Source organism: Drosophila eugracilis, unplaced genomic scaffold (genome assembly GCF_018153835.1).
Source record: "Drosophila eugracilis isolate 14026-0451.02 unplaced genomic scaffold, ASM1815383v1 contig_2154, whole genome shotgun sequence".
In the NCBI taxonomy this organism is placed as follows: Eukaryota; Metazoa; Arthropoda; class Insecta; order Diptera; family Drosophilidae; genus Drosophila; species Drosophila eugracilis.
In genome coordinates this window covers 6589953-6617630 of record NW_024573038.1, presented here as the reverse complement: position 1 = coordinate 6617630, position 27678 = coordinate 6589953, and the positions used below count along the sequence as shown (strand labels likewise).

The window sequence follows — 27678 nt, the reverse complement described above, 5'->3', positions numbered from 1 at the left end:
CAGTAAAACCAAATCAAAAGTGTCAAGCCTCATTTTCGGTTGTCCAGGACAACGCTTGTCAAGATTGCATTAGCCTCATGTTGCTGGGTGAAAAAGAAGGAAAAACGAAACGGTTCTGGTGGAAATACACAGGGAAAAATTCTATAAAATTTGGGAATAAAATGTTGTATAATGAGTAATTTAAAGTAATCCATTTTAATGATGCTTTGATTGAATATAATATGAAAATTATAATATCTGGAAGATATGATGATTACCTTAAATTCCCTAAAAGTCAGTACATTTTTATCAGTTTTTGTTTACAAATTGCATTAAATTATAAAAATAAATTTATTTTGCAGTGCATAACTAGCAACATAAACTAGTAGGCGTGGTTTTTCGGGGAGGCTTATTAACGCGACGGGCAGCAGCAGGCGTCACTTTGAAAACGCAAAACGTGCGGGGAAAACCGGGCGGGTGGAGAAAGGGGAAGGGTAGGGGAGCGGTTGAAAATGGGGAAAGGGAGGGGGGTAAAAAAGGAAGCCCCCTAGATTTGAAATTCAAATAGATATTCCCCAACAGAGTGAAAGAGAAAGCTGCTGGCTGACCGAGAGAGATAGTCAGTCATAGAAAGTGAGAAAATTTTCGCACTGCATGCAAAACGAAAGGCTGCACATGATACGGTGACAGCGCCCCCCACTAGATTTCCGCCTCCCTCCTCGATTTCCCTGTTTCTGGATTTACCACCCGCCACCCGCATAAATGCAAAAGTCCCCACGGTGGCAACTTTTTAATCCCTTTTTGGCCGGCAAATTGTCGCCAACACTCTGAAAAACGTTAGACGACCAAAAATGAGCAACGTGGCTAGGTTTTTCACCACTTTTCCAACGATTTTCCCTTCTTTTTTCCGTAGCTAATCTCCTTGAGGCAGGCAAAGCATCGCGAAAAATTGAATGCAGACGGGCTCAGGGAAAACTCGGAGGAAAAGTTTAGGTATAAAACATCAGCCAATAAGTTATGAAAGTAACTTAAATATGGAATGGTAAATAAGAGGTCACAAATTGGGGGTATGATCAGGAGGTAAATCAAATTTAATATGCTTAATGGAAAATGGGATGAAAAGTGATTCGAATGAAGAAAAATGTGTGTGAGATACAATAATTTCCTTTTTTTTTATAAAAAATATTAAAGTCTTCAGTTTAAATTAAGGACATTTAATTCCTTAGACAACTTTAATGCCAGTAAACCACCTTTAGTTGCATTTCAAAGCCATATTGAAGCTTATTCGCACTTAATGCCTGAAGTTTCCGCCAGCCCCTCAGTCTTCAGCCAAGCGCGACTTGGGGGAAAACTAAAGGAAAATGCCTCACTCTGAGCTATCAAGCCACCTAACCTCCCTTTTCCCCCCTTTCCACTCTTGGGAGCTGACCTGCCTCTGAATTTGATATATGTAAAGAGGGAAAAGGGGAGGAAATGCGGCCAACTAACCGCAAACAATAACAAACGATGGCCAAAAGCGAAACAGAAGCTGTTTCTGTTTCAGTCTACACCTACAAACATCCTCTCTCTCCTCTTTGGGCGTAGGCAGGAGGCGTGGCAGCTGCTGTTGGGGGATCTGTCGGGGTGCCATTTACAAGGAGCAAAGGATTTATGATGCCTGTTATCGCGCCCAGAACGCGAAGGACGCACAGCAGGAGAAAACGATGACAAAAGGTGCCCAATGGAGGGGGGTAAAAGACCGTAGGGGGTGGAGGGTTTTCCCCCAAACTCTAAGGGAGTGAGAAGTTCTAAGGGTGTGAGCTGAGAGAATCAGCAATGGCGTGGAAAGCAGATAAAATCTCGCACGAAGCAAATTAAATGTGTTCCCCCGAAAACATAAAGCATACTTTTTGGGGCATGTGAATAAAGAAGAACAAATTTTATGGGAACGACAAATTGATTTTAAAACTATAATGTTTTTTATATATTTTAATAATTTGAATTAAAAATATAATTGGGAATTAAAAGCAAAATATAGAAAATTTAAAATAAATATATTTTTTAACAGTACTTCTACAGTGAAGTCTACAAGCTTAAAGGGAATCAAAGGAGTGGAGTAAAAGGGCTCTGAAAAAGGGTTTGTCTGTTTTTCCGGGGGCAGCCATAAACACATGTGTTCATTCGGTTGTTGCGCAAATTGGAAACCCTTGGGTTGAGCTTTTCCCCTTCCCCTCACTCCAATTAATTGTGACTTTATGAGATTACTTATCCCACTCAAGCTACTTCCCCAACCCCAATGACCTTGAGTATTACCATCAAATCTGCATTAATTAAATTAAATTCCCTTGCCAAAACGAAAAAAAAGGCAACATAGCGTCTAATTAAAAAGCCAAAAGCCTGTTTGCCCATTTAGCAGAGGCTAAAAGTATCTATTACTGACTGCTAGTAGAGCTCTTACCGCTCCAGCCGCCTAAATTAGTCAATAAATTAAAGCAGCCAGAGCAATGCTGCCGTTTCGGTCGCTCTCTTCTTCCTAACGAGCCAAAAACCATTGCATTAAAAAAACCATTCATTAAAATGGCGAAATGTGGCGCTCGAATTTATGGCCCAAATGGCAGGGAGACCTGTGCGTCTCAAGTGGTAAAATACAAAAAAAAATAAAATAAAAAGAAACAGAAGCTGCTTCCATATTCAGACGACGAGTTCACATCTTTAACTGGAGGTTTTTCCTGGAATTCCCATTGGAGCCTTGACTTTTTACCGCAGAAAAAGGGGGAATAAAGGTATGTAATAGGTCGAAGTGGTCTACGTAGTGGGATCTTTGATACCCCTTTTAATGGGAAATCCTTACTGTTATCTTAAGATAAGTTATTCATAAGATGAGATTATAGATACCTCAGGTTAGATATATATGAATCACTAATATATTTCACTTTATCATCTGATCAAGCAAATTCTAATTTATTTACAAAATTTTGGTTAAGTATTTTTGTAAATAATCTATTTACTTCCCTAATTTGTTGAAAATTCTATCAATTCTCCTTCGAATTAACGGGTACTTTGCATTAACTATACAGTTTAAACTATATATACTATGTATACTAGATGGTGGAGGAGTGATGGTACAGGCAGACCCCACAGTTCAATGCGCTCGCCATGCACTCAATTATAATTTGCGAGCGACTCTCAGACAGAAAAGCAGCCCATGGGACGACGATGACGCGTCATCAGGCCATTAGCAAAGAGCAACTGCGGCATATGTAGGGGCAGGGAAAATTCGAGGGGGAAAATAGAGCAGGCGTTTACACTAAAAATTATACTTTACTATAAAAAAAAGGTATTAAATATAAATAAATATTACTCAGTAAAGAGAAGAAAGAACTGTCTTAAAAAATTTCAAAATAAATTATGTTTTAGGTAAGATATTTATTATTTATTCTGAATTTTCTATTGTTGTGAGTTTATGTCTGATTAAAAACTTTTCCGATTTATCAGAACCTAAAAAACTAAAAACATTTTCCTTTCAGTGTATAATAAAGCCAAAATGTATGCAGCATTTGAAGAATGATAAAAGCATTTTTTAGGTTCTGGCTTGGGGTTTATTTCTTCGTTTTTCCTGGCCAACTCCCACAACTTTCCACCCACTTCCTTTCATTTGGTTTGCTCTGTATGTGTATTTAACTGTGGTCTCTTTGGGTTTTCGCTACGTTGCTGATTTGCGTAATATTTCTTGATTTTAGTTGAGAAGATAATGCAAATAGTGAACAAAAGGTATCTATATATATATCTCCTAAACTAGAGCCATAAAAATAAATAAACAAACATTAAGTTTAATTCACTCGATTCGTAGAAAACCCATTACATAGTAGCTACTAAGAGGCCTTCCATAATGGGCTTTCCACTTTATTTTCCCCCCCTTTCTTCCTTTTGGCACTCGCACACTCGCATAAAAATCTATTTGAAAGGGCCGTATTATTTTTGACTAAATTCCAAGGAGATACAATAAAATTCAATTGCAAACTTCGCTCTCGGGCAGCCGCAGAAAATGAAAACAAAATAATGAATATACTTTTCTTGGCCGGCAGAAGCTTAGAGACGCCGAAAAACTTGCCAAGTTCTTTTTAGCCACAAGGGCGAAAAAGAAGGAAGAAGTGGCTTGCTTGCTGCTGCAGCAAACACATGTCAAATGCCCTCCCCCCAACACATCCACACCCCGCTTCCGCCTTAGTTCGGTTGAAAAAAACAAGTTTTTACTTCTAAAGGGAAAGCTTTTCGAAAAACTTGCACGGACAAATGGCAAAACTGCTTATCTCAACAAAAAGTCACAAAAAATACAAAAAAAAATATATAGTCGAAAAATACTAAGAGAAAAAGGGCGTAAAGGCGTTTCTTAAGGGGGCGTGGCAGTTGCACTAATGGTGCCAAGCAACCGGAAATGCCGCCATGCATGTCTGCCTCCATTTCAGAGGCTGTGTATCGTCGTTCTCCCACTTTTCCACCCAATTTTCCCCACCAACTAAATCTTGATTGCCTTTTGCTGCAAGCCAAAAGAAAAAGATAAATAAACTATATGTTTTCTCACAATTCCCAACAAGAAATCTCTCTCTATATAGATATATATATATATATCCCCTTTTTGCTATGATAATTTCCGCAGTATTTTAGAAAAGAAACAAATGGCAGACTGTCAGTTTGATTTTGAAATCAGTAACAAGGAACACGCAGAGAAAAAAGATGTCGAGGGGAAACGGAAGTAAAAACGTGATGAGCGAATTGGAATTGACATTTTGGCTAGTGGCCAATAGAAAAAGGCCCAAATGGAGTCAATAGAAGAGGCCTTCTTATGCAAGATGGCCCAAAAGCAGGTTCCTGGCCAAAAAAGCAAAAATAATTTCACTTTTTGACACTCAGATTTGGAGTTTATTTTAGTGAAGTCCATGAAGAGTTCTTAAAGGAAGTACTTCATAAAATGATTAAGTTACTTCCTTCTATATTTCTTAAAATCAAGATTTATATTGTAGTTTATCTAATTATCTTATTAATTTTATATATTTTTCCATCCCTCGATTTAGGCTAATTAAAATAAAGCCCAACTCAAAAGGGTCAAAAACGCAAACAATTTGTTATAATTAAGCAATAGAAATTAGCTCACAAGAAACTTTTTCGACAAAGCGCTTAATCAATGCCACGCCCACAACCGCAAATAGGGACAGCAACAACAAAAAAAAACGCTAAAAAGTGCGAAATGCAGCTGAAGTTAATTGAATTTCGGACACAGCCGAAAAATTTCAAAAATCTCTGTGTTGCTGGGCTGTTGTTGTTGTTGTTTTTGGTCTGCCTGCTTATCCAATTAGACACGAAATTGTTGTTGTTGTCGTTGCTTGTCGTTGTCTGGTTGTTGTTGACGGCTTTTGTTGCCAGTTTCAGTTCGTGGCATTAGCTCAAAAGTTGGCCCATTAATGGCAAACTAAATTCACTTTTGCATTTTGCAGCGCCGAAAATTCCATTTCGTGAGTGAGTGCTAAGGAGTAAGTGTGACTGCACTGAGAGAAATGAGGTAGTAGAACAGAGCTACACGAAAATCTAACTTGAGCCAAAATTTATGTTAAGAACTAAGTTCTTAAATACCTAAAAAGTATCTAAAACGTATTTCCTTTTTCTTAATTTACCTAAAGTTTCTATTAAAGCTGCTCAACTATTTTTCCCAGTGTAGATGTGTGATTTTAGTGGCTATAGCTGTTGTTGTTGCCGCTGCTGTTGTTGGTGGCAGCGGTGGCTGATGTTGATTTTCGATGTTTGCTTTTGGCCAGCCGCTGTCTACTATTCCCCCTCCCTCTTTTCCACGTTCCACTTCTGTTTGTGATTGTGTTAGCCATGCAGAGGAGTTGGCCAAAAAAAAGGGGGAGGGGCGTGGCGGGACAAGAGATCCTGGGAGCCGACAGAAGTTTGCACTTTGCGATGGCTGCGAACTGCGGCGGAAGTCAATAAAAGTTGGCCTAGTCCGTGGAACGACGAAAAGGACGACTGTCTGAGTGAATTGCCAACAGAGTCTAACCAAATTAGCAGGGATCGGGGCTCGCAGTTACGGAACAGGTGAAATTTAGGGCCCTTAAATGGTCCAATTTCCAACAATTTACCACAATTTTCAGACATATATGTACATTTTAAAAAACTATCTTTAAAGAAAAGCTAATAAGGAGTTGATAAAATTAAGCACTTTTATGTTTTTTATATATTAAAAATTAACATATTGGCCAATCTTAAAAACAAAGAGAATTTACCAATTTTATAGTTAATTGTTCTTTAAAAGTTTATTATCTTATTTCCATTTATTTCCATTAAAAATATAATAACTGCATATAAATATTGTTTCTTGTAAAACTCTTATACTAAACTTTAGTATAAGTTCACTTCTTCGCCCTTAGCCGAAAGCTTTTTAATTCGCCGTCGAAAACTTTCGTCCTTTTGGTTCAGTGGCTCCACCTAAGGTGTTGACCAGCATAACTTAATACCAAAGCTGGTCCTTTTACCCAAATGCCATCTGGTGGATAAGAGCGGACATGGTAAAAGCTTTAAAGCTCCTGGCAAAGGCAACAGGTTATAAAAGCTCTATCACAAAGAAACACAAATGGAAAATAATGGCTTATAAGAAAAATGGAGTAAGCAAAGGCAAAAGCAATGACAGAGGAACGGAAGAGGATCACAGATAGAGCGCGAAAAGAACCAGAGAAACACTGGACAAAGAAAATGTCAAAAGCAGAGCCCTCGACGCAAAAAAAATGTCAGCAAATGTGCTTTAGTGATGACAGCTCTAAAAACTGTTTAATAAAAATATAGCTAATTTAGCTAGAAATAGCTATTTGTTGATTAATAAGAAAAATTATTTTTTAAAGCCAAACTTTATAACATTTTTTAGATAAGCTGCTTTATAATACAAAATAAAGCTATTATATATTACTCATTTTAAGTATTTATCCGTAGAATTGAACAACAGTATTTTTGTCGGCCTTAGCTATAAAAGGCTTCAGCTATCAGCACTGACAAAGTAAGTAGAGCAGAAGTAGCGCCAAGCAGTCTGCGAAAGGTGCAAGAGCATGCGTAAGTGCGACTGAGATAGAGAGAAAACTTATCGGAAAGTTTTGTGCCGAAGTCCAGGCCTCAAAGTGGAATAAGAAAAAAGAAGAATAAGGAAAGAAAAACTTTTTAAAAGCAACTAAACTGTACCAGATCTTAAAACGAAATCTTAAAAGGAAAATAATTATGACAACTAAAGAATAATAACAAAAAACGAACCCAAATTTCCTGATTTAAATTGCTCCACTCATCGTTCAACTCACCGTTGATTTGACAACAGCGATAGAAAATGCACCACTTTCCCGTTATGGAATTTCCAATAACGGCACCACATTGAGTTTCAATTTCAAATGGCCAATCCTGATCCATTTCTGTGGGCTTAAAATAACTTTTAACAACACTTAGAATTTTTACACAGATTTCAGCACACATAAAAACAATTGATAAAAAATTTCAAAGCGAATAAAAGCGGTTAACGTGTTCACGACGCGTACAAAACTGAAGAAGGAGCTTGAAGTTGCGAAAATGAAGACTAAAACTCAAAATGGAGTCGGCAGAGACAAAGCAGCGGCCTAACACCGAAAGATGATCAAAAATAAGGCTCAAAAAGAACCAATAAGACACTAGTGAGAAAGCGAGATAAGAGATTGAAAGCAGAGCCGTTGACGCCGACGCTGTAAGTCCGCGCAAGTGCACTAGTGATGACAGCTCCAGTTGATAAATCTCTAATACGGATCAGAATAGCTATGTTTGTATCAACAAATAATTATGCAAACATGTATTTGCTAATTATATTAGTTACCTGAATAGTTGGCAATAATTTCCTGAGAGGCTGTTTGGTAAAAAATTAAAAGGAACTACTTTTTTTCAAAATTTGAATACTTTGTATTTCCAGGTTTAGCTAGAAAACTGCCAAGTTTTCAGAACTGACCGAGCAACTGACGCGATAGTAGCGCCAAAAAATCTGCACAAAACGCGCAAAAGAGACGGAGATAGAGCGAAAATCTAACGGTTATTACAGTTTGCCAGGGTTCGAGTCAAAACGGAATGAGAAAATATTTTCTATTCCAAAATTTTTAAGGCGTCTATGAAAACTGAATGAAAGTAAACTATTTGCTTAACTTTAAGGGAAAACCTTTAAAATTTTCTTGAAATCTTACCTCTCTCATATGAAATTCCACTGGCGGAACACTTCCATTAACTTCCACTGCCGACGCAGACATTTGTTGTAGGTTTTGATCAATTTTCGAAGTGTATTATATGTCCGAATAGATATTTTATCTGTTCTTTATTTATATCACGTAAATATCAATGCACAATTGACACTTTATTGAATTATTTGTGATTTGACATTTGTCTAGTTTTTTTTTAGAGGCTTTCGCCTATTTTAGCACCTAATTGAATTCGCGTTGAAATTTTCCGAGATTTTTTCGTAAGGAAGCGCAGTTATTTTTGCAGTTTATCTTGTGGCTTTTCTTGTTGTTTTTATTGTGGTTTTTACTATGGCCAGTGGAACGTGTCGCCACTACAAAATGCCGACGTGATTTTCCCCAACGGTAAATCCCAAGTGGGCGCTAGTGGTAAGGGCGGGGCTGACCTCTTGATTCTAGCAGTTTATTAAGGGATTTCGATGTGGCCTCATCTCTTGTTTATGTTAAGATACCTGAAATAAAGAAAGAGGAAAAGGAGTGAGTATTTCAGGAAGGAGTTTTATATTATTTGTTCAGTGCTACTTGGGCCAATATATGGAATAAAGATAAAAATAAGTTAATACTGAAATTTAATCTTAAGATTTTAAAAGTTCAATGATCGATAACGTGCTTTGATATATTTCCCTCCCAAAGGACGTAAATAAATTTCTTCCAACTTAGCAGGAATTGGCATGTGAGGGAAACTCAATTGATTGCTAGACATTTTAAGATTTTTCATCTTGACAGATGAGATGAAAAAATGGCAAAGGAAAATGGGTTAAAGACGCAGGCAAATTGAAAAAGGTCAACGAGCAATAGAAATTGTTTAAGTATAAAAAAAGTTGAAATATAAGTGCGAAGCTTGGTTTTTTTAGAAGAAAACCCTTACAAATTCATTTCCAACATTTTACAACCTTGTGCAAGGCTAATTTATTTTATGTTCCTGTCATTGGACATTGCACAGCCATAAGAGAAAGCCACAAAAAAGGGAAGCATTTATTTCACTTTTCTCCCTCTTTGAGAATGCTTCTCTTGGCTAATTTCCTCCATATTCGCCTTAATTTTTTTCAATTTATGTTGGCGCGGTTTTCACTTTGTTTTAAATACGCGCGTTTTTCAGTTCCTCTGCATTCGCATTGCAATTTGCATAAATAACAAGAACATAAAAATTCATTTGCTGCATTTGGTAACAGAGAGGGGGAAATTCCAGAAAAAAATGCTCGTAATGGGAGTGGGACATTCCAGGGAGATGCAAAAATTAAGCAATTCTGAAAAGGCATTCCTGTTGCCTTCTCTCAGTGTTCTATTCCTTCAAAGGGTATTTTAGCTTTGGTAAAAAGTTTGACATGTTATATGTAAGATATTTCTAAACTTTTTTAACATTCTTATATATTATTTTTAGGATTATATAATAATATATAATATAAAAAAATATTAAAAAAAACCACCATAACTTGTAAGAGTATTAAAAAATATATATCTTATCATATTTAGAAACTTAGTATATTGCTAACTAAGCGCCTTCAAACTGCTGCTGACACATTTGGCACATGGTGGGTGCTTGTGTCGCCACCCACGCACTTCACCACTTTTCCCCCTCGGCAGCTGAGTTTTTCCATCAACCCCGCCACCTCTCATTTTCAACCATACCAAACGAACATACTACATTGCTAATGTGTCCCATTTGCAGTGGCGAACCACTGAAGCTTAACACGTTGTCTACGCAGACAAGCCGCCCTGCAGCCACGCCCCTTTGAGCCTTTAACCGCCCACACAGAGGAGAAGAAGAAACAGCATTCTCGCCAATGCTGCAATGTACGCTACAGTTTTTGCTTATCAATGTGTGTACAGTACAGTGAACACTAGATGATAATGGAAAGGGAATTTATTTTTAAAATTATTTTAAATAATATTGGTTATGGTTTTTAGCTTACATTGTATTTTTAAGGGTATAAAAACATTTTATAAAAAGTATTACAGTTATCATCTATATCGAGTGACCACTGTATCCATCTGCTGGCACACATTTGCGATTGTGAAAGTGTGCTAGTGTGTAAAGCTATTCAAAGTTGCATCTGACTGGGACCCCTGGGGTAAAATGGTAGGCAATGCCATCCCGGTGGTAATTGTCTCGTTACTCGCTGCTTGTTGGCAAACATTCTGCCCAGAACAAACGCCCATACACTGGGTTTCACTGTACCAAAGCAGAGGCGGAAGTTGCTGCCAACACCCTACCCATTATCGCCTGCCTTTTCAGGACTCCACATCGAAGCACCAGTTGGCTAATAATTTATTTACAGTTAACATTTTATAAGCCCGGGACATCCACACATACACTAGCACATCAACACACACGCACACACACATTGAATGCGATTGAGACCCCAGGCTGCCATTTGATTTCACAAATATTTGCAGTCAGCTTTTGCACTTTCGTTTTTCCAGCTTTTCCGGGAAGGTAGATGGAAATTTTGAGGTGTTTTGGGAGTAAAAAATATTTTATAAACGAAATTTAAAAAATTCAATAAAAAAGAATATGGAATAGAACTAATATTTGTTATAAAAATATAAATTGAATAAATATAGAAAATTAGAGTATCTAAACTTCGATTCAATTGATTTCCCTCCCCTATCTAGTTTCCTGGTATTCCTTCAGACACCTGATTTTCATCCACTTTCCTTGTGATTTACCCCGCTATTCCGCCAACAACCGCTGACAACTCGAGTGCGCCATTTGCCATTTCAGCGTTGATGGTAAGTGAAATATGCACAATTTCCGTTTACCATTTTCACCCAAGAAGTAAAGGAGAGGAGGGGGAGTGGTAAAGGAAAGTTCAGGTAGGATATGAGGTAGCAATGTTGTTAGCAAATGTAAAATGCAGTTAACTCGATATATGGGTGTCTGTGTGTGTCTGTCTATACATAAATGAATGAAAAGGGCATTCGGTTAACAGGATGTGCAAGGAAAAACGTTGAAAAAAAAGAAAAAGGGGAAAAAAGAAGGCCAGCCAAGAAGCAAGGCAATGCAACAGTAAAAGTTGCCATCAGTCGCTTTCAATAGCCATTAAGGTGGCCCTTTTCCCCAAACCATTTTCACCTCTTTTTCCCGACCCTTGAATGGAAATGCACTTCTAATGGCCATTCGAAGCAGACAAAGTTATGCTCGTTGCATTTGTTATGTACACATACAAGTATACCGTCTCCTTACCCGACTTTTCCTTTATTTTTCTGCTCAACAAGCTTAGTGTTCGTTCGAGTTTTCCACACGTGTATATGGGTGTGTGTGTGGAAAAGTGAATGTGATTTGCATGGGTTTAACAAATTGAAGTTGTTGCGAATGGTGTTTTACAGTCATGGTTTGCTTATCGCACTCAAGTCCAGCTGAAATTGCTACCCGGGGAATTCGGAAGTGGATTTTTCCTAGCCATTTTAGCCATGTTACATTTTCATTGAATGTTTTTAGCTTGGCTGGATTTTGTAATGGGTGAAGCTTGAATGTTTCTATTACTTTTTTATTCTTTTTTTTTATGACTGAAACTCATTATTAGCAATATTTTAAGGACTTAATACTAATATTGTCTGTATAAAAATGCTATTTGGAGTTAAAAAGATTCATGTTCTTGTTATAAAAATATTTTTAACGATAACTACTCTTATTTTAAGAGTAAAAAATCCGATTATCCCTCACCCACTATAATGATCCATTCAAAATAAAACCCCAAATCGAGAAACATAAAAACCAAAAAACATAAAACTTAATCGAGGATTTCCACAAAAACTTTCCCCTCTGATTTTCACCCTTAACCACTTCTAAGTTGTTGTCCTTATTGTCATTTTCAAATTCAACTTTGAGTTTTAACCCCGTGAACTTTATTGGTCGAAGCCCTTAATGGCCCAGAAATTCATTTCATTTGGTTTTTCCGCAAACGAAACGTGAAAACTTTGAAGGATTTCGCCTTCGGTGGCAAAGTTGCAAGTAAATTTTTTGCTTTATGATGAACTTTTGACTGGCTGCCTTCGTCTGGGTTGTTTTATTTACTTGTTTATTTCGTTGCGTTTCTTTTCGTGTTTTTATTTTTCGCTTTACTTTATGCGCATGAAGAAAAACTTTTCGTTGTTTGCATTGTGAGATGTTTGTTTTGTTTGTTCAGCACTGTTCCGTTTTGGCTTTCTCTGTTTGTTCGGTTCGGCTGGGGGAAAACGGTCGAGCGTATAACCAACCCAAGGCAGCGAACGCATCGAGGAAAAACAAAACGTTCCGCTGTCACGCGTAAAATATTTCCATAAATATTCGCCCACTCATTGCATGCAACGTGACTTTAAGGAGAAGGCAAAACACCTTGTGGGAAATGCAATTCAAAAGTGTAAAAAACAGGATTTTATAGGTAAACAAAATTATTAACTGAATCTAATGAAACACTGAAGTTAGTGGTAAATGAATGAAGAAATTATTATTTCTGATTAAATATTATTTTTTATAATTTGATGCCAAATAATAAACTCTGCTTTGTGTAATTTATTGAAAATGCCATTAATGTACTTCAATTAATTTAATAATTTGCATATTAAATTACGCCCAACCATTGACCAAAAACAAACAAACTACTAGACTCGACATAAATCAACACTATTAAATGGAAATGTTCGTTCTGGCATGAATATTTATTCCAATTTGTAGCTTATTTAATGACTAATTTTAATGATGTGTAAAAGGTAAACAATATTGTTTAAATTATTAGCTAATTTAAAGCAGGTATTAATAATTTGGAAACTTAATTTGCTTTTTGGTTATTTCAAAGTGAATTAGTTTGCTGATTTCTGATTATGTTGTCTTTCTTAATTTTAAATATTATCAATATTATATAAATATATTTTAACCATCCATTAAGCAAGCATTTTTGGCCACAAGTTTATGTTTTGTTTTACTTCTCTTCTGAAGTTTCGTTGTTTGTTTTATGCTTTTTAATATGGCGACTGCGGTGCCCGTAAATTTACGCAGCAAAAGTGGTTTGGCAGCCATTGGGGGGGGGGGCAAAGGGGCAACATTTTAGCTTGGAAGTTGACTAAAACTCATGCTTAGGGTGAACCCGCTGTGCCATTTGACAAGAAACCGAGTCACCCCAATATGTGGCCAAAACTCCCTGCCAAGCTGCTTTACTCACTTTATGACAATTTTCTTATTTTTCTGCCCTTCGTATGCTGAGAAATTGTTGCTCGTCGCCTTAACCCATGTTTAATGTTTGCACAACCTTTGACATTGAAGTGAAAAATTGTAGCTCGCTTTTTGGGGACCCCATACGGAGTTTTATGAGTGATTTAATGCGGGAAATTGTGTGTTCATATGGGTTGTGCGAAATTGAATAGGAAAATGGAGGGAAATTTAATATGGAAATTGGAGAAATTGCTTGACATTTTATGGCAACGTAAATGATACATGAGTTGCTTAGGGAATTTTATTTTAAATCGAAATATTTGGTTGGAAAATAAAAAATAATTGAATGATCATTGTGTATTTTTTAAGAATATTTCTTCTTCTAATAACAAACTTCGATTGCAGAATTTTCATCATCTGACAATTGGAAGATTTATTTCTAAGACCATTCCAATTTCCATCTAGACTTTTTCCCGAAAATATTTCCAATAAAACTTGTGACATTTTCCCATTTCCTTTTGTTTTTCCTTCACATTTGGCTATAAACGGAATGAATCTTTTATTTTAACGCAGCTGATGCTGCAGGTTTTCCTCTGCTTGGTTTGATTTTTCCGTTTCTTGATTAGGGGGCGGTGGAAATTCACCCATGGGAATTGCAGCTGATTGGTTTTGTGCGAGGTTTGTTTTTCAGATTTTTTTCCGGTTATTTATCTTTGGCAGAAAACGAGGAAATCGAAAAGCAAACGTAACAAAAGAGATAACCAAAAAAAAGAAAATGATATTATCCTGGTGGGGGTATTTTAATTTGGAAATGTTGAGAAATAAAGAAAATAGAGAAACTAAAGCAATTTTCCACGGAAGCACCTGCTTGGCGGTTTGGGGGGGAATTTCCCCTAATTTAGCCGCAAATATTTACGCGCGTGAATTCTACTTTTGCTATGTTCCCAAACTTTGGGCATTAAAAACATTTGTTTGCGCATCAAATTAAAACGCGCTGGTAAGCCGAGAATCGCTTCGGTTTGTCTTACCATTATAATTGAGAGAGTGGCGGTATTTTTTTTGAGAATAAGTGGGTGGGTGTCTTCCGCTTGCACTTACTCACACCGACGAGTTCTGCGGGCGTACTGAATTGAGGGAAAGCGGTTTTCGTCAGAGGCTGAGAGAGAGAGAGCGCACGTATAACAGTTTTCCCAGCTCTCTTTTAACCCCGGAAAATTCTCCCAACCGCTCTCTGCTTTGCTTCATCGTTAGCTTTGTTTACATTTACAAATTGCTGCGCAGGATTGAAACATAAAAATTTGGCTATTTTTGAAATATGTTCCAGATGCCCTTTTTTTTTGGTATTTTTTTTACATTTGTTATATTTAAAATATTTTTTTGTATAGTTTTTTAAGTGCAAAAACAAGTAAAATCACTTTTTAAGTGTTAAGTATTACTAATTAAAAAATACCAAAATTTAAAATTTGGTATTTTAAATACCAAATTTATATACCAAAAAAATACCAAAAACTTATTTATTTCAAAATTCTTAAAACTACTTCCTAAAAAGGGATTTTCTTATTTTTGCTTTCATTTTCTCAGGATATTTGTTGTAGTTAGTACTTCTGGTTCCTCCCTGTTGTTGGTATTTTTGTTGGTTTTTGAGGTTTATCGCTTGGTGCATAAATCGTTTGTTGCCTCTGGCTGCAGCCAGTTGTTGTTGCCGTTGTAGCGTTGTTGCTTTCCATGTCAATTGCTTGACCTTCAATTAATTGCTGTGCTCTGCTGCCTGACATTGAAACAATTAACGGTCTTTTCCGTTCTCCCAGCTTTCCAGTTTCGGTTTTTTCTCTTTTTTGTTTTTTTTTTGCCTTGATTGAGATGGAAAACTGCATTCAAAGTGGGTGGTCGTCGGTGAAGTGGGTGTTGCTGTGGTAGTGCCAGCAATTAGTCTTTGTTCGGTGGATTGTTGCACTGACACCATTCGGTTGGTGATTTATATTGTGCATGAGGATGTCAAAGGACTGACAATGATTGTTAGAAATCGCTGTAGCATACTTTTCAGCGTCAGTTTTTTGGGGTTACAAAAAGTAATGAAAGTGAATAAAATTGGTAAAGAATTTGCTGTTATATATAATGACAATTGCTTTTTGCTTTTCATCGTAGAAATTTTTGTAATTTTTATCTCTGGAAAAGCTCTTTCTTTTTAAATTTGCTAATGGTTTTGTGAAAATTAATCAGCTATACTTTGCTTGATTATTTTGTTGGGAGATAAAGGAAAACTTTAATTATCGAAATTGATTTCAACCTTTACTTTGTTTGACAAGGGTTGAAAAATGTGATTACTAAGCTTCTGTTTTGGTAAATAAAGCCTAAGATGAAGTCACTTAAGATCCCTTTAATTAATTTGTAATATAGCTTCTTTATCCATAAAATCAATTTAAAAACTCTCTGAGCTTTACTTTTCTTCCCTTTCAGAATTCTATAGCTCCCAACTCTCAACCTTTAAAGTTAAATTTTCATTTTGGAAAGTTGGGAAACTCTAATAACTTTAATACATATTTTACTAGAAACCTTTTTACCCATCGTCCTGCAAAACAACATGCGGTTGGTCAAACATGCCAAAAAAGGTGGACAGTTGACGCCAGCAACAACAAAAAATGTTAAACGACAGCAGAGAATGAAAATTCATTTTTTGGGGATGAAAAGTGGGGTGGCCGTGGGACGAGAGGACCAACACATGTCACAATTTTGTGTAAAAAACATCTTAAAAATGTCCAAGCTGTGTGACAAGTTTTTTTTTTATTTTTTTTTGGGAAAAGCAACACATAAATACAGTGGTAAACTCAAGGACTTAACATAACAGTGTGTGTGCGTGTTTTCGAGTTTAGAATCCTTGAAAATATGCAAATATCCATTTACATGGAAAATACAGACAGAAAAAAAGAAAGAGAAGAAATAAGGACATAAGTGATAACAATTTGCCAGACATGAGTGGCTAGAAATTTGAAAATTTACATAACGTTATGGAAGGCATAAGTTTAGGTTTCATTATTTTCCCCGCTTTAAATTAAAAAGTCAACAAACTCTTAACCACAATCAAGGATCGATATATAGAAAGGCGAAACCGCAGCGGATAACGAATAATTATAAGAAAATCCACTCGAAATTCCTTTTTAATTGAGTTGGCTGCAGCTGCGGCAGTCCATCATTAGAGCTGCGAAAACTGAGGAAAAAGAGTGAAGGAATTTTTTTTAGCTGGATTAAGTGGATATCCAATGAATATTTCGTTTTTCCTTTGCTCAAGAGGAAATTGGAGGAGCACAGAATGAGTTTTCAGTGAACTGGGGAAAGCGGAATGGGCAAAAAATATGTCTTTAAATTCCGCCGGCATTCGCTTTTTAATTCTGATTTAATTAAATTAATTTGTGGAAAACGGTAAATGGCTGAAGCGTAGTGGGAGGAAAATGAGTTTAGTTAAAGATCAAAAGATTAAGAGAGTTAAAGGAAAAGGTAATCGAAAAATGGATATGGGTGTTGTATTAATTACTTTAAAAATCAATGAAAGAAGAGGGAAATGTCAAAGAATTTTTTAAAAATTCTTTTCCAAACCAATCATAATTGATAAGAAAACATTTTAAATCAATTCCCCCATAAATTGCCTTTCATTTACACCCTCACTTAAACCATTTCTTCTGCTTAAATGCCTTTCGTTAAAGAATGTGTCTTGGTTTTCCCCCACAGCTATTGCCATTTTAAACATGCGAATTCAAAGGAAAGCCATTTCCATCCTTCCTCTAATTTTTGTTTCTCTAGCTTCTAAACAAATATTTGCATATCTTTCCTGAGAGAGGGAGAAAGAGAGAGAGAGAAGGAGGAGGGAAGAGCTAACACAAAACAAGCAAAGATATGAAATCAAATTATTGTTTTTGTGGACAGAGATTTGGTTTCATATTACTGCCTGGCTAGAAGAGAGACAATATTTGGCAACAAATTTTAGACAATGTCGGCTGCCCGCAGGCGCAAAATTTTAATTGGATCATCGGGAACAAAAGGAAACGACCAGGGTATCCTATATATATATATATAGTGGGATATATATTTTTTCTTATTTTCTACATCTCCCTCTCTCTCTTTCTTTCTGCCACATAATGAGGCACATCAAGCTAGCGACTTTTCCTCTGGCCAACAATAGATAACCAGAGGTGGTGGGAAAATCCAGGATGGCTGAAAGGCGCAACTTTGAAGTGTCAGAAAGACACAGCAGTAGAAGCGAGAAAAACAACGACCTCGCCATAGTAAACACCACCGAAAAATCCCTCGGGGTAATTCACGTTTTCTGTTTATACAGAAATGCGGCTAATTTTCCACACAACGGCAACAGCAATGCGGTGGGAAAATGTAATGAAAAAGATGAACAAAAGTTTTCTCTGTACGTCATCTCTCCAAAATGAAGTCAATGGGAAACTAGGGGATATTTTTAAAAATAAACTGAAATTTTTTTGTCTGAGAGAAATGTCCTGAAGTTTAGTTTATTTATTAAGATTTATCACATTAACATTTGTCATTTAAGACTAATACAATTTAAAGTTTACAAACTCACATAAAGCTTAAGTTAATGGTTATTTGTGGATACTTTTGATTGCTGGGTCAAGGGTCAGTTGACTTTGCTAACTTGAAACTTTTAAAAAGTTTGAAAAATAAAGAAAAACTTATATTTAATATAAAAACCATAACCACATCAAATGAAGAAAATAGATAACCCGAGAAATATGGGAAATTTATGCAAACCAAGTGAGAGCTTCTTTGGATTAAGTTCTCAGCATTTTCAGACCCCAACTAGTCAAATTTATGGTCCATTGTTGGTCCTTTGCCTCCTGAAGTGAGTGGATATTTTCAATTTGGTGTGGATAAGGGAGCGGGGAAAGTTTTCCCTGTCAAATTTAGCATGCTTGGGGGGGGAGGTTGGATGACTGAAAACTTTTTGTGCGACGGCTTCCTGTCTGATCCTTGGACCGAGGAAAAGTCCGGCCGGGAGCAGCGTTGCATCCGGCGGAAACGAATGCGACATTTTTGCCAACTGCCACAAAATGGAGCATCCTCGAGAGCCGGCTTTCAATTATGCAAAAAGAGATTGGCCCTGCCGCTACGCCCTACGCCTACTCCAACAAACGGTCATCTTCTGGGCTAAAAATTTACATTTAATTTTCATTATTAATTATTCACGGGGGTCAGCGCAAATGTTGATTCTAGGCCAGATGTTGGCTCATTATGCCCTAGGAGCATGTACTAACCTTTTCTAGTTTATCATTTCCCACGAGGCTATTATGCCAATAAGCTAAATTGTTTATGGGCCACATTTTAAGGGTCGAAAGGCGAAGCACTCTAGACAATGGCTGAATATTCCTAAGAATCATTAATCATTTGTCTGGGTTTGTCCTAAATATCTACCACAAAGTACGCACCAAATTCCCTCAGAGATTTCACTCAGCTTATCAGTCTGGGAAAAGGGAAATATATTCCTTCCACTTGGATGATAAATTCGAAAGGCATAAACTTGCCAAGCTGATAAACTAGTGGAGTCGCCCGCAAACTATTTACCAATTCCTTTTGGGCATATGGCGCCGAAATCAGTTAGGAAAACAGGACTGTTATTAATACGCCAATCAGCATAAGCAGCTGATGCGTTGATAATGCCCAGGGGCCTGGGGGAAAACGAGGGGAAAACCAGAGGAAAACAGAGGGGGGAAACCAATTCGCAGACCTCTGAATCGTCAGTAGTCATAAATTTAGCCAGAGGCTAGAAAAAGTTGAGAAAATATATTGCAGCAAAATGGAATCGAAAATTTTTTCAAATACACTGGGAAAATATTAAGTATACGCAGTGTGTGCTGGGAAAAATTCTTCGGTTCATTTATTTACTGCTGTTTTTCATCTACTGTTTGTTTATTGTTTAATTTTATCTTCAATTTATCTAACCCAATTGCTTTTCCCTGTGTAGGAAGAATAGGATAATAGGACATGGTGGGAAAAACTACAAGGCCCGCCCCCACGCTTATCGCTAAAAGAAAATCAGCAAGCGAAACTACTGGCCTTAGTAGAAGGACTAGAGGAAGAAGCTGAACGAAACAGGCGGAAGTGCTCAAAAAAATATGTAAAGCCAAAAGAATGCCACTCTCTCTCTTCTAGGAACACCCACCAACACTCACAAACACCCACCAACACCCACCAACACTCGCAAACACCCACACACACTCACAAACAAAAGGCCTGAGAGGAAGTGAAAGGAGCCAGAAGAAGAAGAGCCCGCGCTCTGGGCTTCCAAGGCGAAAAAAAGGACATGAGCAGAGCAAGGATATGGCACAGTATGATAAATAACAGATGAGCAAAGGGTGTCAGCTTTGTTGCTCCACGTTGGCTCCAGGGGAAAACCTTGGGGGGAGGGAAGAAAACTAAGTAGAAGGAGCGGGAAAATTGGGTTCTTTGCTTATTGAATGTACGACATCAGAGCAAACACTAACAGGAGAACGAAACATGAAGGCTGCACAGGCGACAAACAAATTAGGAAATTTTTTAAGAATTTAAGAAATGTAAAAAAAACACAAAAAAGTGGGACATTTTTAATTGATTTTTCAAAGTTGTCTAAGAGGTTGTTGTAAAACCTTAAATTTTCTAATCTTCAACCTTTTTTCTAGCTAAGATGACTTAATATTGTATCTAATAATTCTTATAATTGTCTGGAAAAACTTTTCACAAGTTCACCATCGTTCTTCTTGTCGCCTGGCAAAAGAACATAAAACCTAAGTGAATAAAAAAGTACTCATGTTGTGAAGTGTCCGCAGGACTTCCGACTATTTCCACTCTTGGTGGAAATTTCAGCAAATACATTGACTGTGAGAACGTCATGAATATTAAATTGCGATTATTGCCACTGGCAATGTGACATGGTCTGACTTGGCAACGTTTAATGGCTTTTGGGGCTTGAGTTTTCCGGCATGTTTGGCCAGATGTCGTCTCCCCTGGTTAGCCATAACCAAGGACATCCCCACAATAGTATCTCGATTTAGATGTACGCTCGTTGAGCTTAATTAAGTGCACTTTAATTAAGTCAGAAATATTAACTAAAACCTTTAAACTCTGTCATTTGCATATGTGCAAGCCATACGTTTGACCCCATTTCGGCTTGAGCGTTGGTTCTTCTCTCTCTCTCCATATATATTTATATAGATCTCATGATTTGATTGATTAATGGCCTTCGGATGGTCGGGTTGCTTATGGGGGCGAATAAGTGGGCGTGAAGCTGGGAAGTGGCAAAGTAAAAATTGCCTCGATGCTCTCAGCTTGCTGTGATTGAGAATTTGATTTATTGGCAGCAAACTAAGTTTGGCCGAACGTCAAAGGCAGTCAACCGGATGCAAGTTGACACTATGCTTCTGTGACATGCAGAAGAACTGTGAGGTGAATGGCTTAGTAATTAAGGAATTGATTTAATGATGATATAAATACCCTTTTTATACCTTTTTCTTATAGACTAAAAGTCTATAACATTGAGTTAGAAGGGGAAAGGTATCCTTAAGTCGAAGCTCTCGACTATTAAAATCGATTCTTCTTGGTTATGTTGTGATTAAGTTATTAAGTTATTTAACATCTTTCTCTAACTGACGCTCCATTTTGTTCTCAGCATAGATCTAAATACCATAAAAAACCCCAAAAAAACCCTTCCTTTGACCTGTCAGGCTCATAAGACCCAAACTTTCAGTTCATATATTACAAAGGCACGAAAAACAAGGAAAAACTCAAAATCCAGATACAGATTCACTTTTTCGGTGAAAGTTTTTGTGATTTATTTAGAAGCCAAACCAAAATAAAACCCAAGCAAAATGTATCGAAATTTTTTGTACGCTTTTCCCCATGATGCCAAACCGTTTGCGCTGTTCAAGGCATTGGTTCCTCAGGAGACCAGCCGGGAGCAATTAGTCCGATGTCAGCTAGCTTTGAAATTACCTGGGAATGAAGGCAACATTTCCTGGGCCCGTCAGTACGCCAAGTTTGGAGTTCGCAAGAGCGAGGGATTTATGTGGGGCCTGGCAAAGTTTGAGAGCAATTGACCAACTGACTGAAAGTTTGAGAGCAACTGACCAAGACAAACCAATATAAGCGGGAAAACACTGGAGATTTCTACTTTCGCTACAGTTTTTTTTTGAATAAAAGGAACAACCATCTTTTTAATAAAATATTTGTTTCTGCATTTACTGAAGGTAAAACGTTGCATCTTCCTGAAAGAACCTAACCTATGCAGACAAAGACAACCGGAAAATGCATAAACTAATTGCAATCAATGTGCTAGTGAAGTGAAACGAACCCGAAAACTTTGATCAAGTTAACAGAGAGAAGGATATGAATTTGCCAAGACCGGCGGCAGATGTGAAAAACTTTTTCCTTGCGTAATTAAAAGGAGAAAAGTAAGAAATTAAAAAGCTGTGAAAAAAGTCGGGGCCAAAAGCAAATCAAATTAAAAAGTTACATGCCACACACAGACGTACACACTCATACATATAACCATCTTTTGTGGCATTATAAGCATGGCTAGACCTACCTCGTTTTTCCGCATTTCCCAAAGCCACTCACATACATGATAGAAGGGGGGGAAATATCCTAAGCCCATTGTGTTCACTTGGCTTTTGTGGCTCAAGTTCGAAAGAGGCTTTGTCGTCGTTGGGATACTGTAATTGAATTTTGCCCTTTGTTGACAAACAAATTATTCTTGACTTAACCAGTGAGGCCATAACAGAGTGAAGTAAATTATGTTAATTTTTGGCCGTGCTCTTGGCACTTTGGCCAGGCGAAATGTGAATTTAATTCGGTTTACGTACAATCCAATATATTTAATGGCTGCCAACACGCCCGACCCACCCGCGCGTGCCCACATGGAAAACATGGAAATAAATTGAAAACGTTGTGGCCACCGCCTGAACGTGTGGCCAAGAGCAAAGGACCAAAGACCAAGGATTCTCCATAAGCGAAGATCTATAGATAAATGATGTCCAACGATGTCACGTGTAAAGGCGTAACTCCTGCCCACTGGATAATGATGAAAATGGTTAATATCCGTTCGCTTGGAAAAATGCGAAATTACATAAAAAAAGAAAAAGGAAGAAACATAAAGACCATCTCGAAGAGAGTGTCGTTCGAAAGTATGCTTGTGTAAACGGAAAAGTATTTTAATGAAATTTTAAATGCCAATCAATGGAAAATCGGTATAAGCCGCCGTGAGAATGGGAGCCGGAACTTCCGCCTTGCTTCGTTTTAATACTTCGACGAGTACAAATACTTTTAATTGGCAATCCGAAACGCACATTAACCGATTGCCGCAATCCATTTCCCAGGCACAAAAAAAAAAGAAAAAGATGTTGGAAAAGCAAGTGAAAAGCTTTCAATAAACTTTTCGGCAACTTGGAAACTTATCCTCGTGGTTTGTGGCTTTTAAAATGTAAGGAAAACACATTTTGAGAAAGGCAGCCCCCGTTTATCTGATGAACATTTTGCGTCTTGTCTATGGGGTTATCATAAATCTACACTAGAAAAAATGATTTTATAGATTAAGTTCCAACAAAATTGTTGGAAAAAACGATTTTTTACACCAAGGCCCATAAATTTCTTTCAAAATTCGAAATATTTCCCTATATAAAATACAATTTTATTCAAATAAAACTTAATTTGAGTGTAGAAGATCATAAAATAGCCCGGTTTAATATCCCACCGCCCTTGAATGTGTTGCAAGGACCACCTGAGATCCTCTTACTAACCGCAGGATACACACGAAGTGGCACACATATCGCCATTTCCATTGCCTTGCTCGGTTATTTATGATAATTCAAAGTAATATCCTGCAGCAATTTCATCAACAAAGACACAGGCTAAGGACGAGAGGTGGTGAGAGCTCATGTGGAAATGCAAATATCCCTTTTGAAAGCCAAGGATGCGCCCCAAACCCTCCCCCTCACATATAACCATTTCCACCCATAACGGTGGGCTGCGAAGGAGACCTTCGAAATGGCTGAAACGTGTCAAATGTGTGAAAATTGGGAAAATTTGTTTGTCTAATTGGGAGGGAAACGTGTGCTAGGTTAGCCATTACCTGCCATTTTGGGGGCCTTTCAGTTAACCAAAAAATAACAGGTGTGTCTTTCTGGCTTTAATCAAAAAGGGAATTTGATTCAATTAGAAGATGAAAAGATATGTATTTAAAAGGAAATTAGATCAGAGAGATAGAGAGTAAGCCTCTAATAAATAAGAAAATATTTGCATTTAAAATCTGCATTTTTCTTTTATTTCACACAAAAATTTCTCAACTTTGGACTCATCAATAATTCGAACAGGACTGCTTACAAAACGCTACACATAAAGAACGGGTTCTGACAAATACATCCAACATAAATCTCGAGTTCGGATTCTACCGATGGCATTTCAAAATCCTTTCTTCATCACTTTTGATTGGCGGGACAAGCCATTTGGTAGAGAAATTGTACCAGAGTGCGTGTTGGCCTGCCTGTCATGTGTTGGGACCTCAGATAGGGTATCAGTCCAAATTTGGTCAACATGCCAGTGCCCCTCGTATCCAGATGAGCCCAATCCACACATGGAACCATTTCGTGGAGTACAGCCGCTGCCAGACATGATGATGCCAGGCCTCTACCATCGTTGCTGAGATCATAGCCCATTTCATCAGTGACTTGTTTCTTATAGTAATTCCACAGAGGCAGACGCCAAACTCGATCGCCAGTGAGGGCTCCGGCCGACTGAAACTGTTTCCAGATGTAATGGGAATTGGAAAATATGCCCGTGGCTCCGCCTCCAAAAGCTTTTTGTACTCCCGAACCCAAAGTGGCCACGTCCACCACGAGCCGTGGCTTGTAGGTGCTCTGTCCATAAAGCAAGGGATCTGCCATTACAACCACACCAGCCTTGTCCAGATCTCTTACAGCCATAGACTTGTGATTCATCAGGGTGACCACATCACCGGGCTTGCAGGCCATGCCCGAGGGCATATTCTCGCACAGTGGGATAATGCAACAAACATTGATGGGCAACGATAATGCAGCACAGCATCGCATCATGGCCACACAAGATGCCGCACCGGACATACAGGCTCTGTATTCATCCATTCCCTCGCAACTCCTCAGGTTTATGGCACCCGAGTTGAAGGTTAGGCCCTTGCCCAGGAACAAAACTGGCTTATCTTCTGGATTCGTTCCGCAGTAGGTGATCTCCATCAAGACGGGTGGCTCACAACTGCCCTTGGCGATCATAAGGAATGAATGAAGACGTTGCTGTTCAATCCATTCCATGGTACGAATTTCCACGGTAATACCACACGGGCACAAAGCATCAACAGCGGCCTGAGCAAACAGTGTGGGTGTCATACAACAGGCTGGCGTTTCAGACATCCTTCTGGCCAAATTCTGTGCCTCCGCCTTGAAGACACCCCGGGTCCAACTATCATAATCGGGTGAGTCATATAGATGGACTTTGGGAATGTGTGGTGGTTTCCTCTTCGAGTTCATATCACAATATCGCCAAATGGCTAAGACGGCACCCTCGGCCGCCTGTTCGGCATAATCCATGCCATCAACAAAGACCTCAGAAGCGCCACCTTCTTGCAAGGATCGAGCACCAATACCGGCAGCTATGCGTACATTCTCCATGCCCTCGTCCAGCATTTCCAGTTCATTGAAGCCAATGCCCTCCAGGCCGACACCAACCACTGCCAGGCTGCGAAATTCTGGATCTATGTTATTGAAAACCTTGCCTTTCCCCAGATGACCAGTGATCTTTGTCTCGCAAATCAATTCAGCCAACTTGCCATGCAGACGATCATTGATCTTTTCACCAGCCGGCGTTAACTTGGGATCATTGTCACCCTCTTTCTGGTAAAGGCCAAGCACAAGACCTTTCGTGGTCTTCGGTTCACCGCCGCAGCTATTACGTATTTGATTCAACTGCGGCAGACGAAGCGTCATCGATTTCAAAACATTTCGCATTTTGTTCATTTTAGTTATTATTTAATATTATCTATTTGCCTGTTTGGACCAAATTTAGTTTCCACTGGAATTTCGTAGTCGCCAAAATGATAATTGTTTACGAATTCTAATGTCTTTCGTTCATTAAACTCGGGAACCGATTGTCCAAATGGCTACACCCGAAAACTCGATTCTTGTACATGAAAATACAAGTCACGAAACACGACAAAGAATTTTGATAAACAAATTATAGATTTTTTTCTATATTTTCCAAAAAAAAAAAACAGACTAGGCACACGACACTTTCAAAGCTTGGAGTATACTGAGGGTAAGTTCGGGATCCATGAGGTAAAAAAAGTTTTGTTTCTGAAGTTTGCTTCAAGGGCTGCTTCATTTTTTATAAATTAAATATTGATTTTAATATATTTTTATGGGAAATATTTAAACCAGCTTGCCTAGTGTAGTATATCCATACATAACGTAAGCTAACAGCAGTCAACGGGCATTACGTTACGTCATTAGTAGACACCACTCATATTTGCGTAGCCGCTGTGAGTAAGCGTTAGTCCTAATTTAGTTTATTTTTTGTATGTAAGATTAGAGCGCCGATTTGGTGTAAATAAGTCATGATAATGGCTTCCGAGGTTTTATCTTGGCGTGATCTGGTTATCTGCGGTGGCGTGTTTGTTCTACACACCTGAGTTAGGTATATAAGGAGCTTTGGACTAGATCTATAGCCTGGCATTCCTTTCTTTCCCAAACTATCTTCCACCTTAACCTCTCTCTGCTGAAAAGGATTTATTTCCTTCACTGAATATTCATTTAGCGGCTTTATGTTAATCATCTACTTGTTATTCAAGCCAAGAGACTCAGTCCAATTGACAGCTGTTCCCTGAATTATGCTTGGCCACATTGCATAATTAAAGGTGAAACTAATGGAGTACAAATGATTTAAGCGGCTAATTAAACGCGAAACTTAACCAACTCGATAATTAATGCAAATGTCCTTCGATGTTGATGTTTAACCAGATGATTTACAGATTGAAACTGCAAACCATCAAACTATCCAAACTTCATAACTAGAACTATGAAACTATTAAATTTCAACACATTTTCAGTTTATTTACGTAATTAGCTTGGCCATTAATATGCTTCTGATTAATATGCTTAATTTGAAACAGAAAAACAGAAATTAGAGGAAGAAAAAGCAAATATTTTATGGGTGGAAAGTTAAAAAAATATATTCATTTCCGAACTTTAAAAAACTAAATTAAATTAAATGGAGCTTGCTAAACCGATATTTATTTTACATCTACAAAAAGTATAAAAAATTCTTTACAAACTTTTTTAAAGCCCATAAATTAACTCGCTTAATTAAGCCACCAGCAAAGCCCGCAAAAACTTTTCCTATAATCGAATTGAAAATTGCTCTTCAGAAGCACTTTTGACGCCTTCTGTAAGCCAAAAACTAGAAGCTACCACAAAATGTATCTGTATCTTGAAGCTCAAAACAGTTTCCCCTTTAAGTTGCTAGAATCTTTGTTGTTGTTTCAGTTGGTGGGTTGGCATTTAGAGGAACTTTTCGGCTTGGCAAATCGGCAGGATACCGCTTCACCGGAACCATGTCATAAAATGGTGTTGATGATGTCTGTCTGAGTGTGGGCTCATATGTGTAGGCACACACACATATATAAATGTATATATAAGTGTAGAGGAGATATTTTAGTATTAGTGTTGACAACATTTGCTGCCAACAATTTCATTACCGCCACATTTAAAGTTTTGCCAAGCACACATTGAAAATGAGACAGCAGAAGATACATGGCTGCCTTGATGGTGGCACTGAGAGAAATAATTATCATAAATTGATAAGAATTTTATTGATAATCAAAATTACTTTGGCAAAATGCCTTAAAAATCATTTTCAAACGACAAAAAAAGTCATAAAGTCATTTGTGTTTAAGAACCAAAAATCTGGTCACTTTAACATTGATATAAACAAACTTGGTCACTTTGGAAATCTTAAAATTTAATATAATTTCATGTTTTCACGTCTCATTAGAGCCAGCAAAGAAACCCAACAACTAGAAACGAACAAACTATTTCTTAAGAAATATTTTTCAAGCCTTTTATTACATAAATCCCCCTTTTCTTCCAGTGCACATCCATGTATGTATGTCCTGGCAAAAACTCGCGTTCAACTCTCGCTTATGACTAAGCCAGGCAGTCGCTGCTGTTTCTATTTGTACAGCAGTCAGGCCATCCATCCAGCCTTTGGCCCTGCCCCCCTTCCTGAACTCTGGCC

At 37.8% G+C, this 27678-nt stretch overlaps 2 protein-coding genes across 23 annotated transcripts in view; both read right to left on the bottom strand.

The window, feature by feature from the left end:
* The window catches only part of LOC108113975 (ecdysone-induced protein 74EF), a 118017-nt gene that overhangs the window by 81947 nt on the left and 8392 nt on the right, over positions 1-27678 (bottom strand). For 21 of the 22 annotated variants that reach the window (XR_001772726.1, XR_001772727.1, XM_017224694.2 and 18 more), the window contains one exon: positions 8193-8695. Coding sequence is in view for 20 of the 22 variants with exons in the window: in XM_017224694.2 (XP_017080183.1) it covers positions 8193-8255 (63 nt within the window). In the remaining 2 variants the exon portion in view is untranslated. Of the gene's footprint in view, positions 1-8192; positions 8696-14402; positions 14565-27678 lie in introns of those variants that run through there. The other variant, XM_017224695.2, reaches the window with a different exon arrangement.
* Positions 23661-25695, bottom strand: LOC108113976 (cytosol aminopeptidase). Its single transcript, XM_017224717.2, has one exon. The coding sequence runs from the start codon at positions 25401-25403 to the stop codon at positions 23838-23840; it is 1566 nt and encodes a 521-aa protein (XP_017080206.1). The 5' UTR covers positions 25404-25695; the 3' UTR covers positions 23661-23837.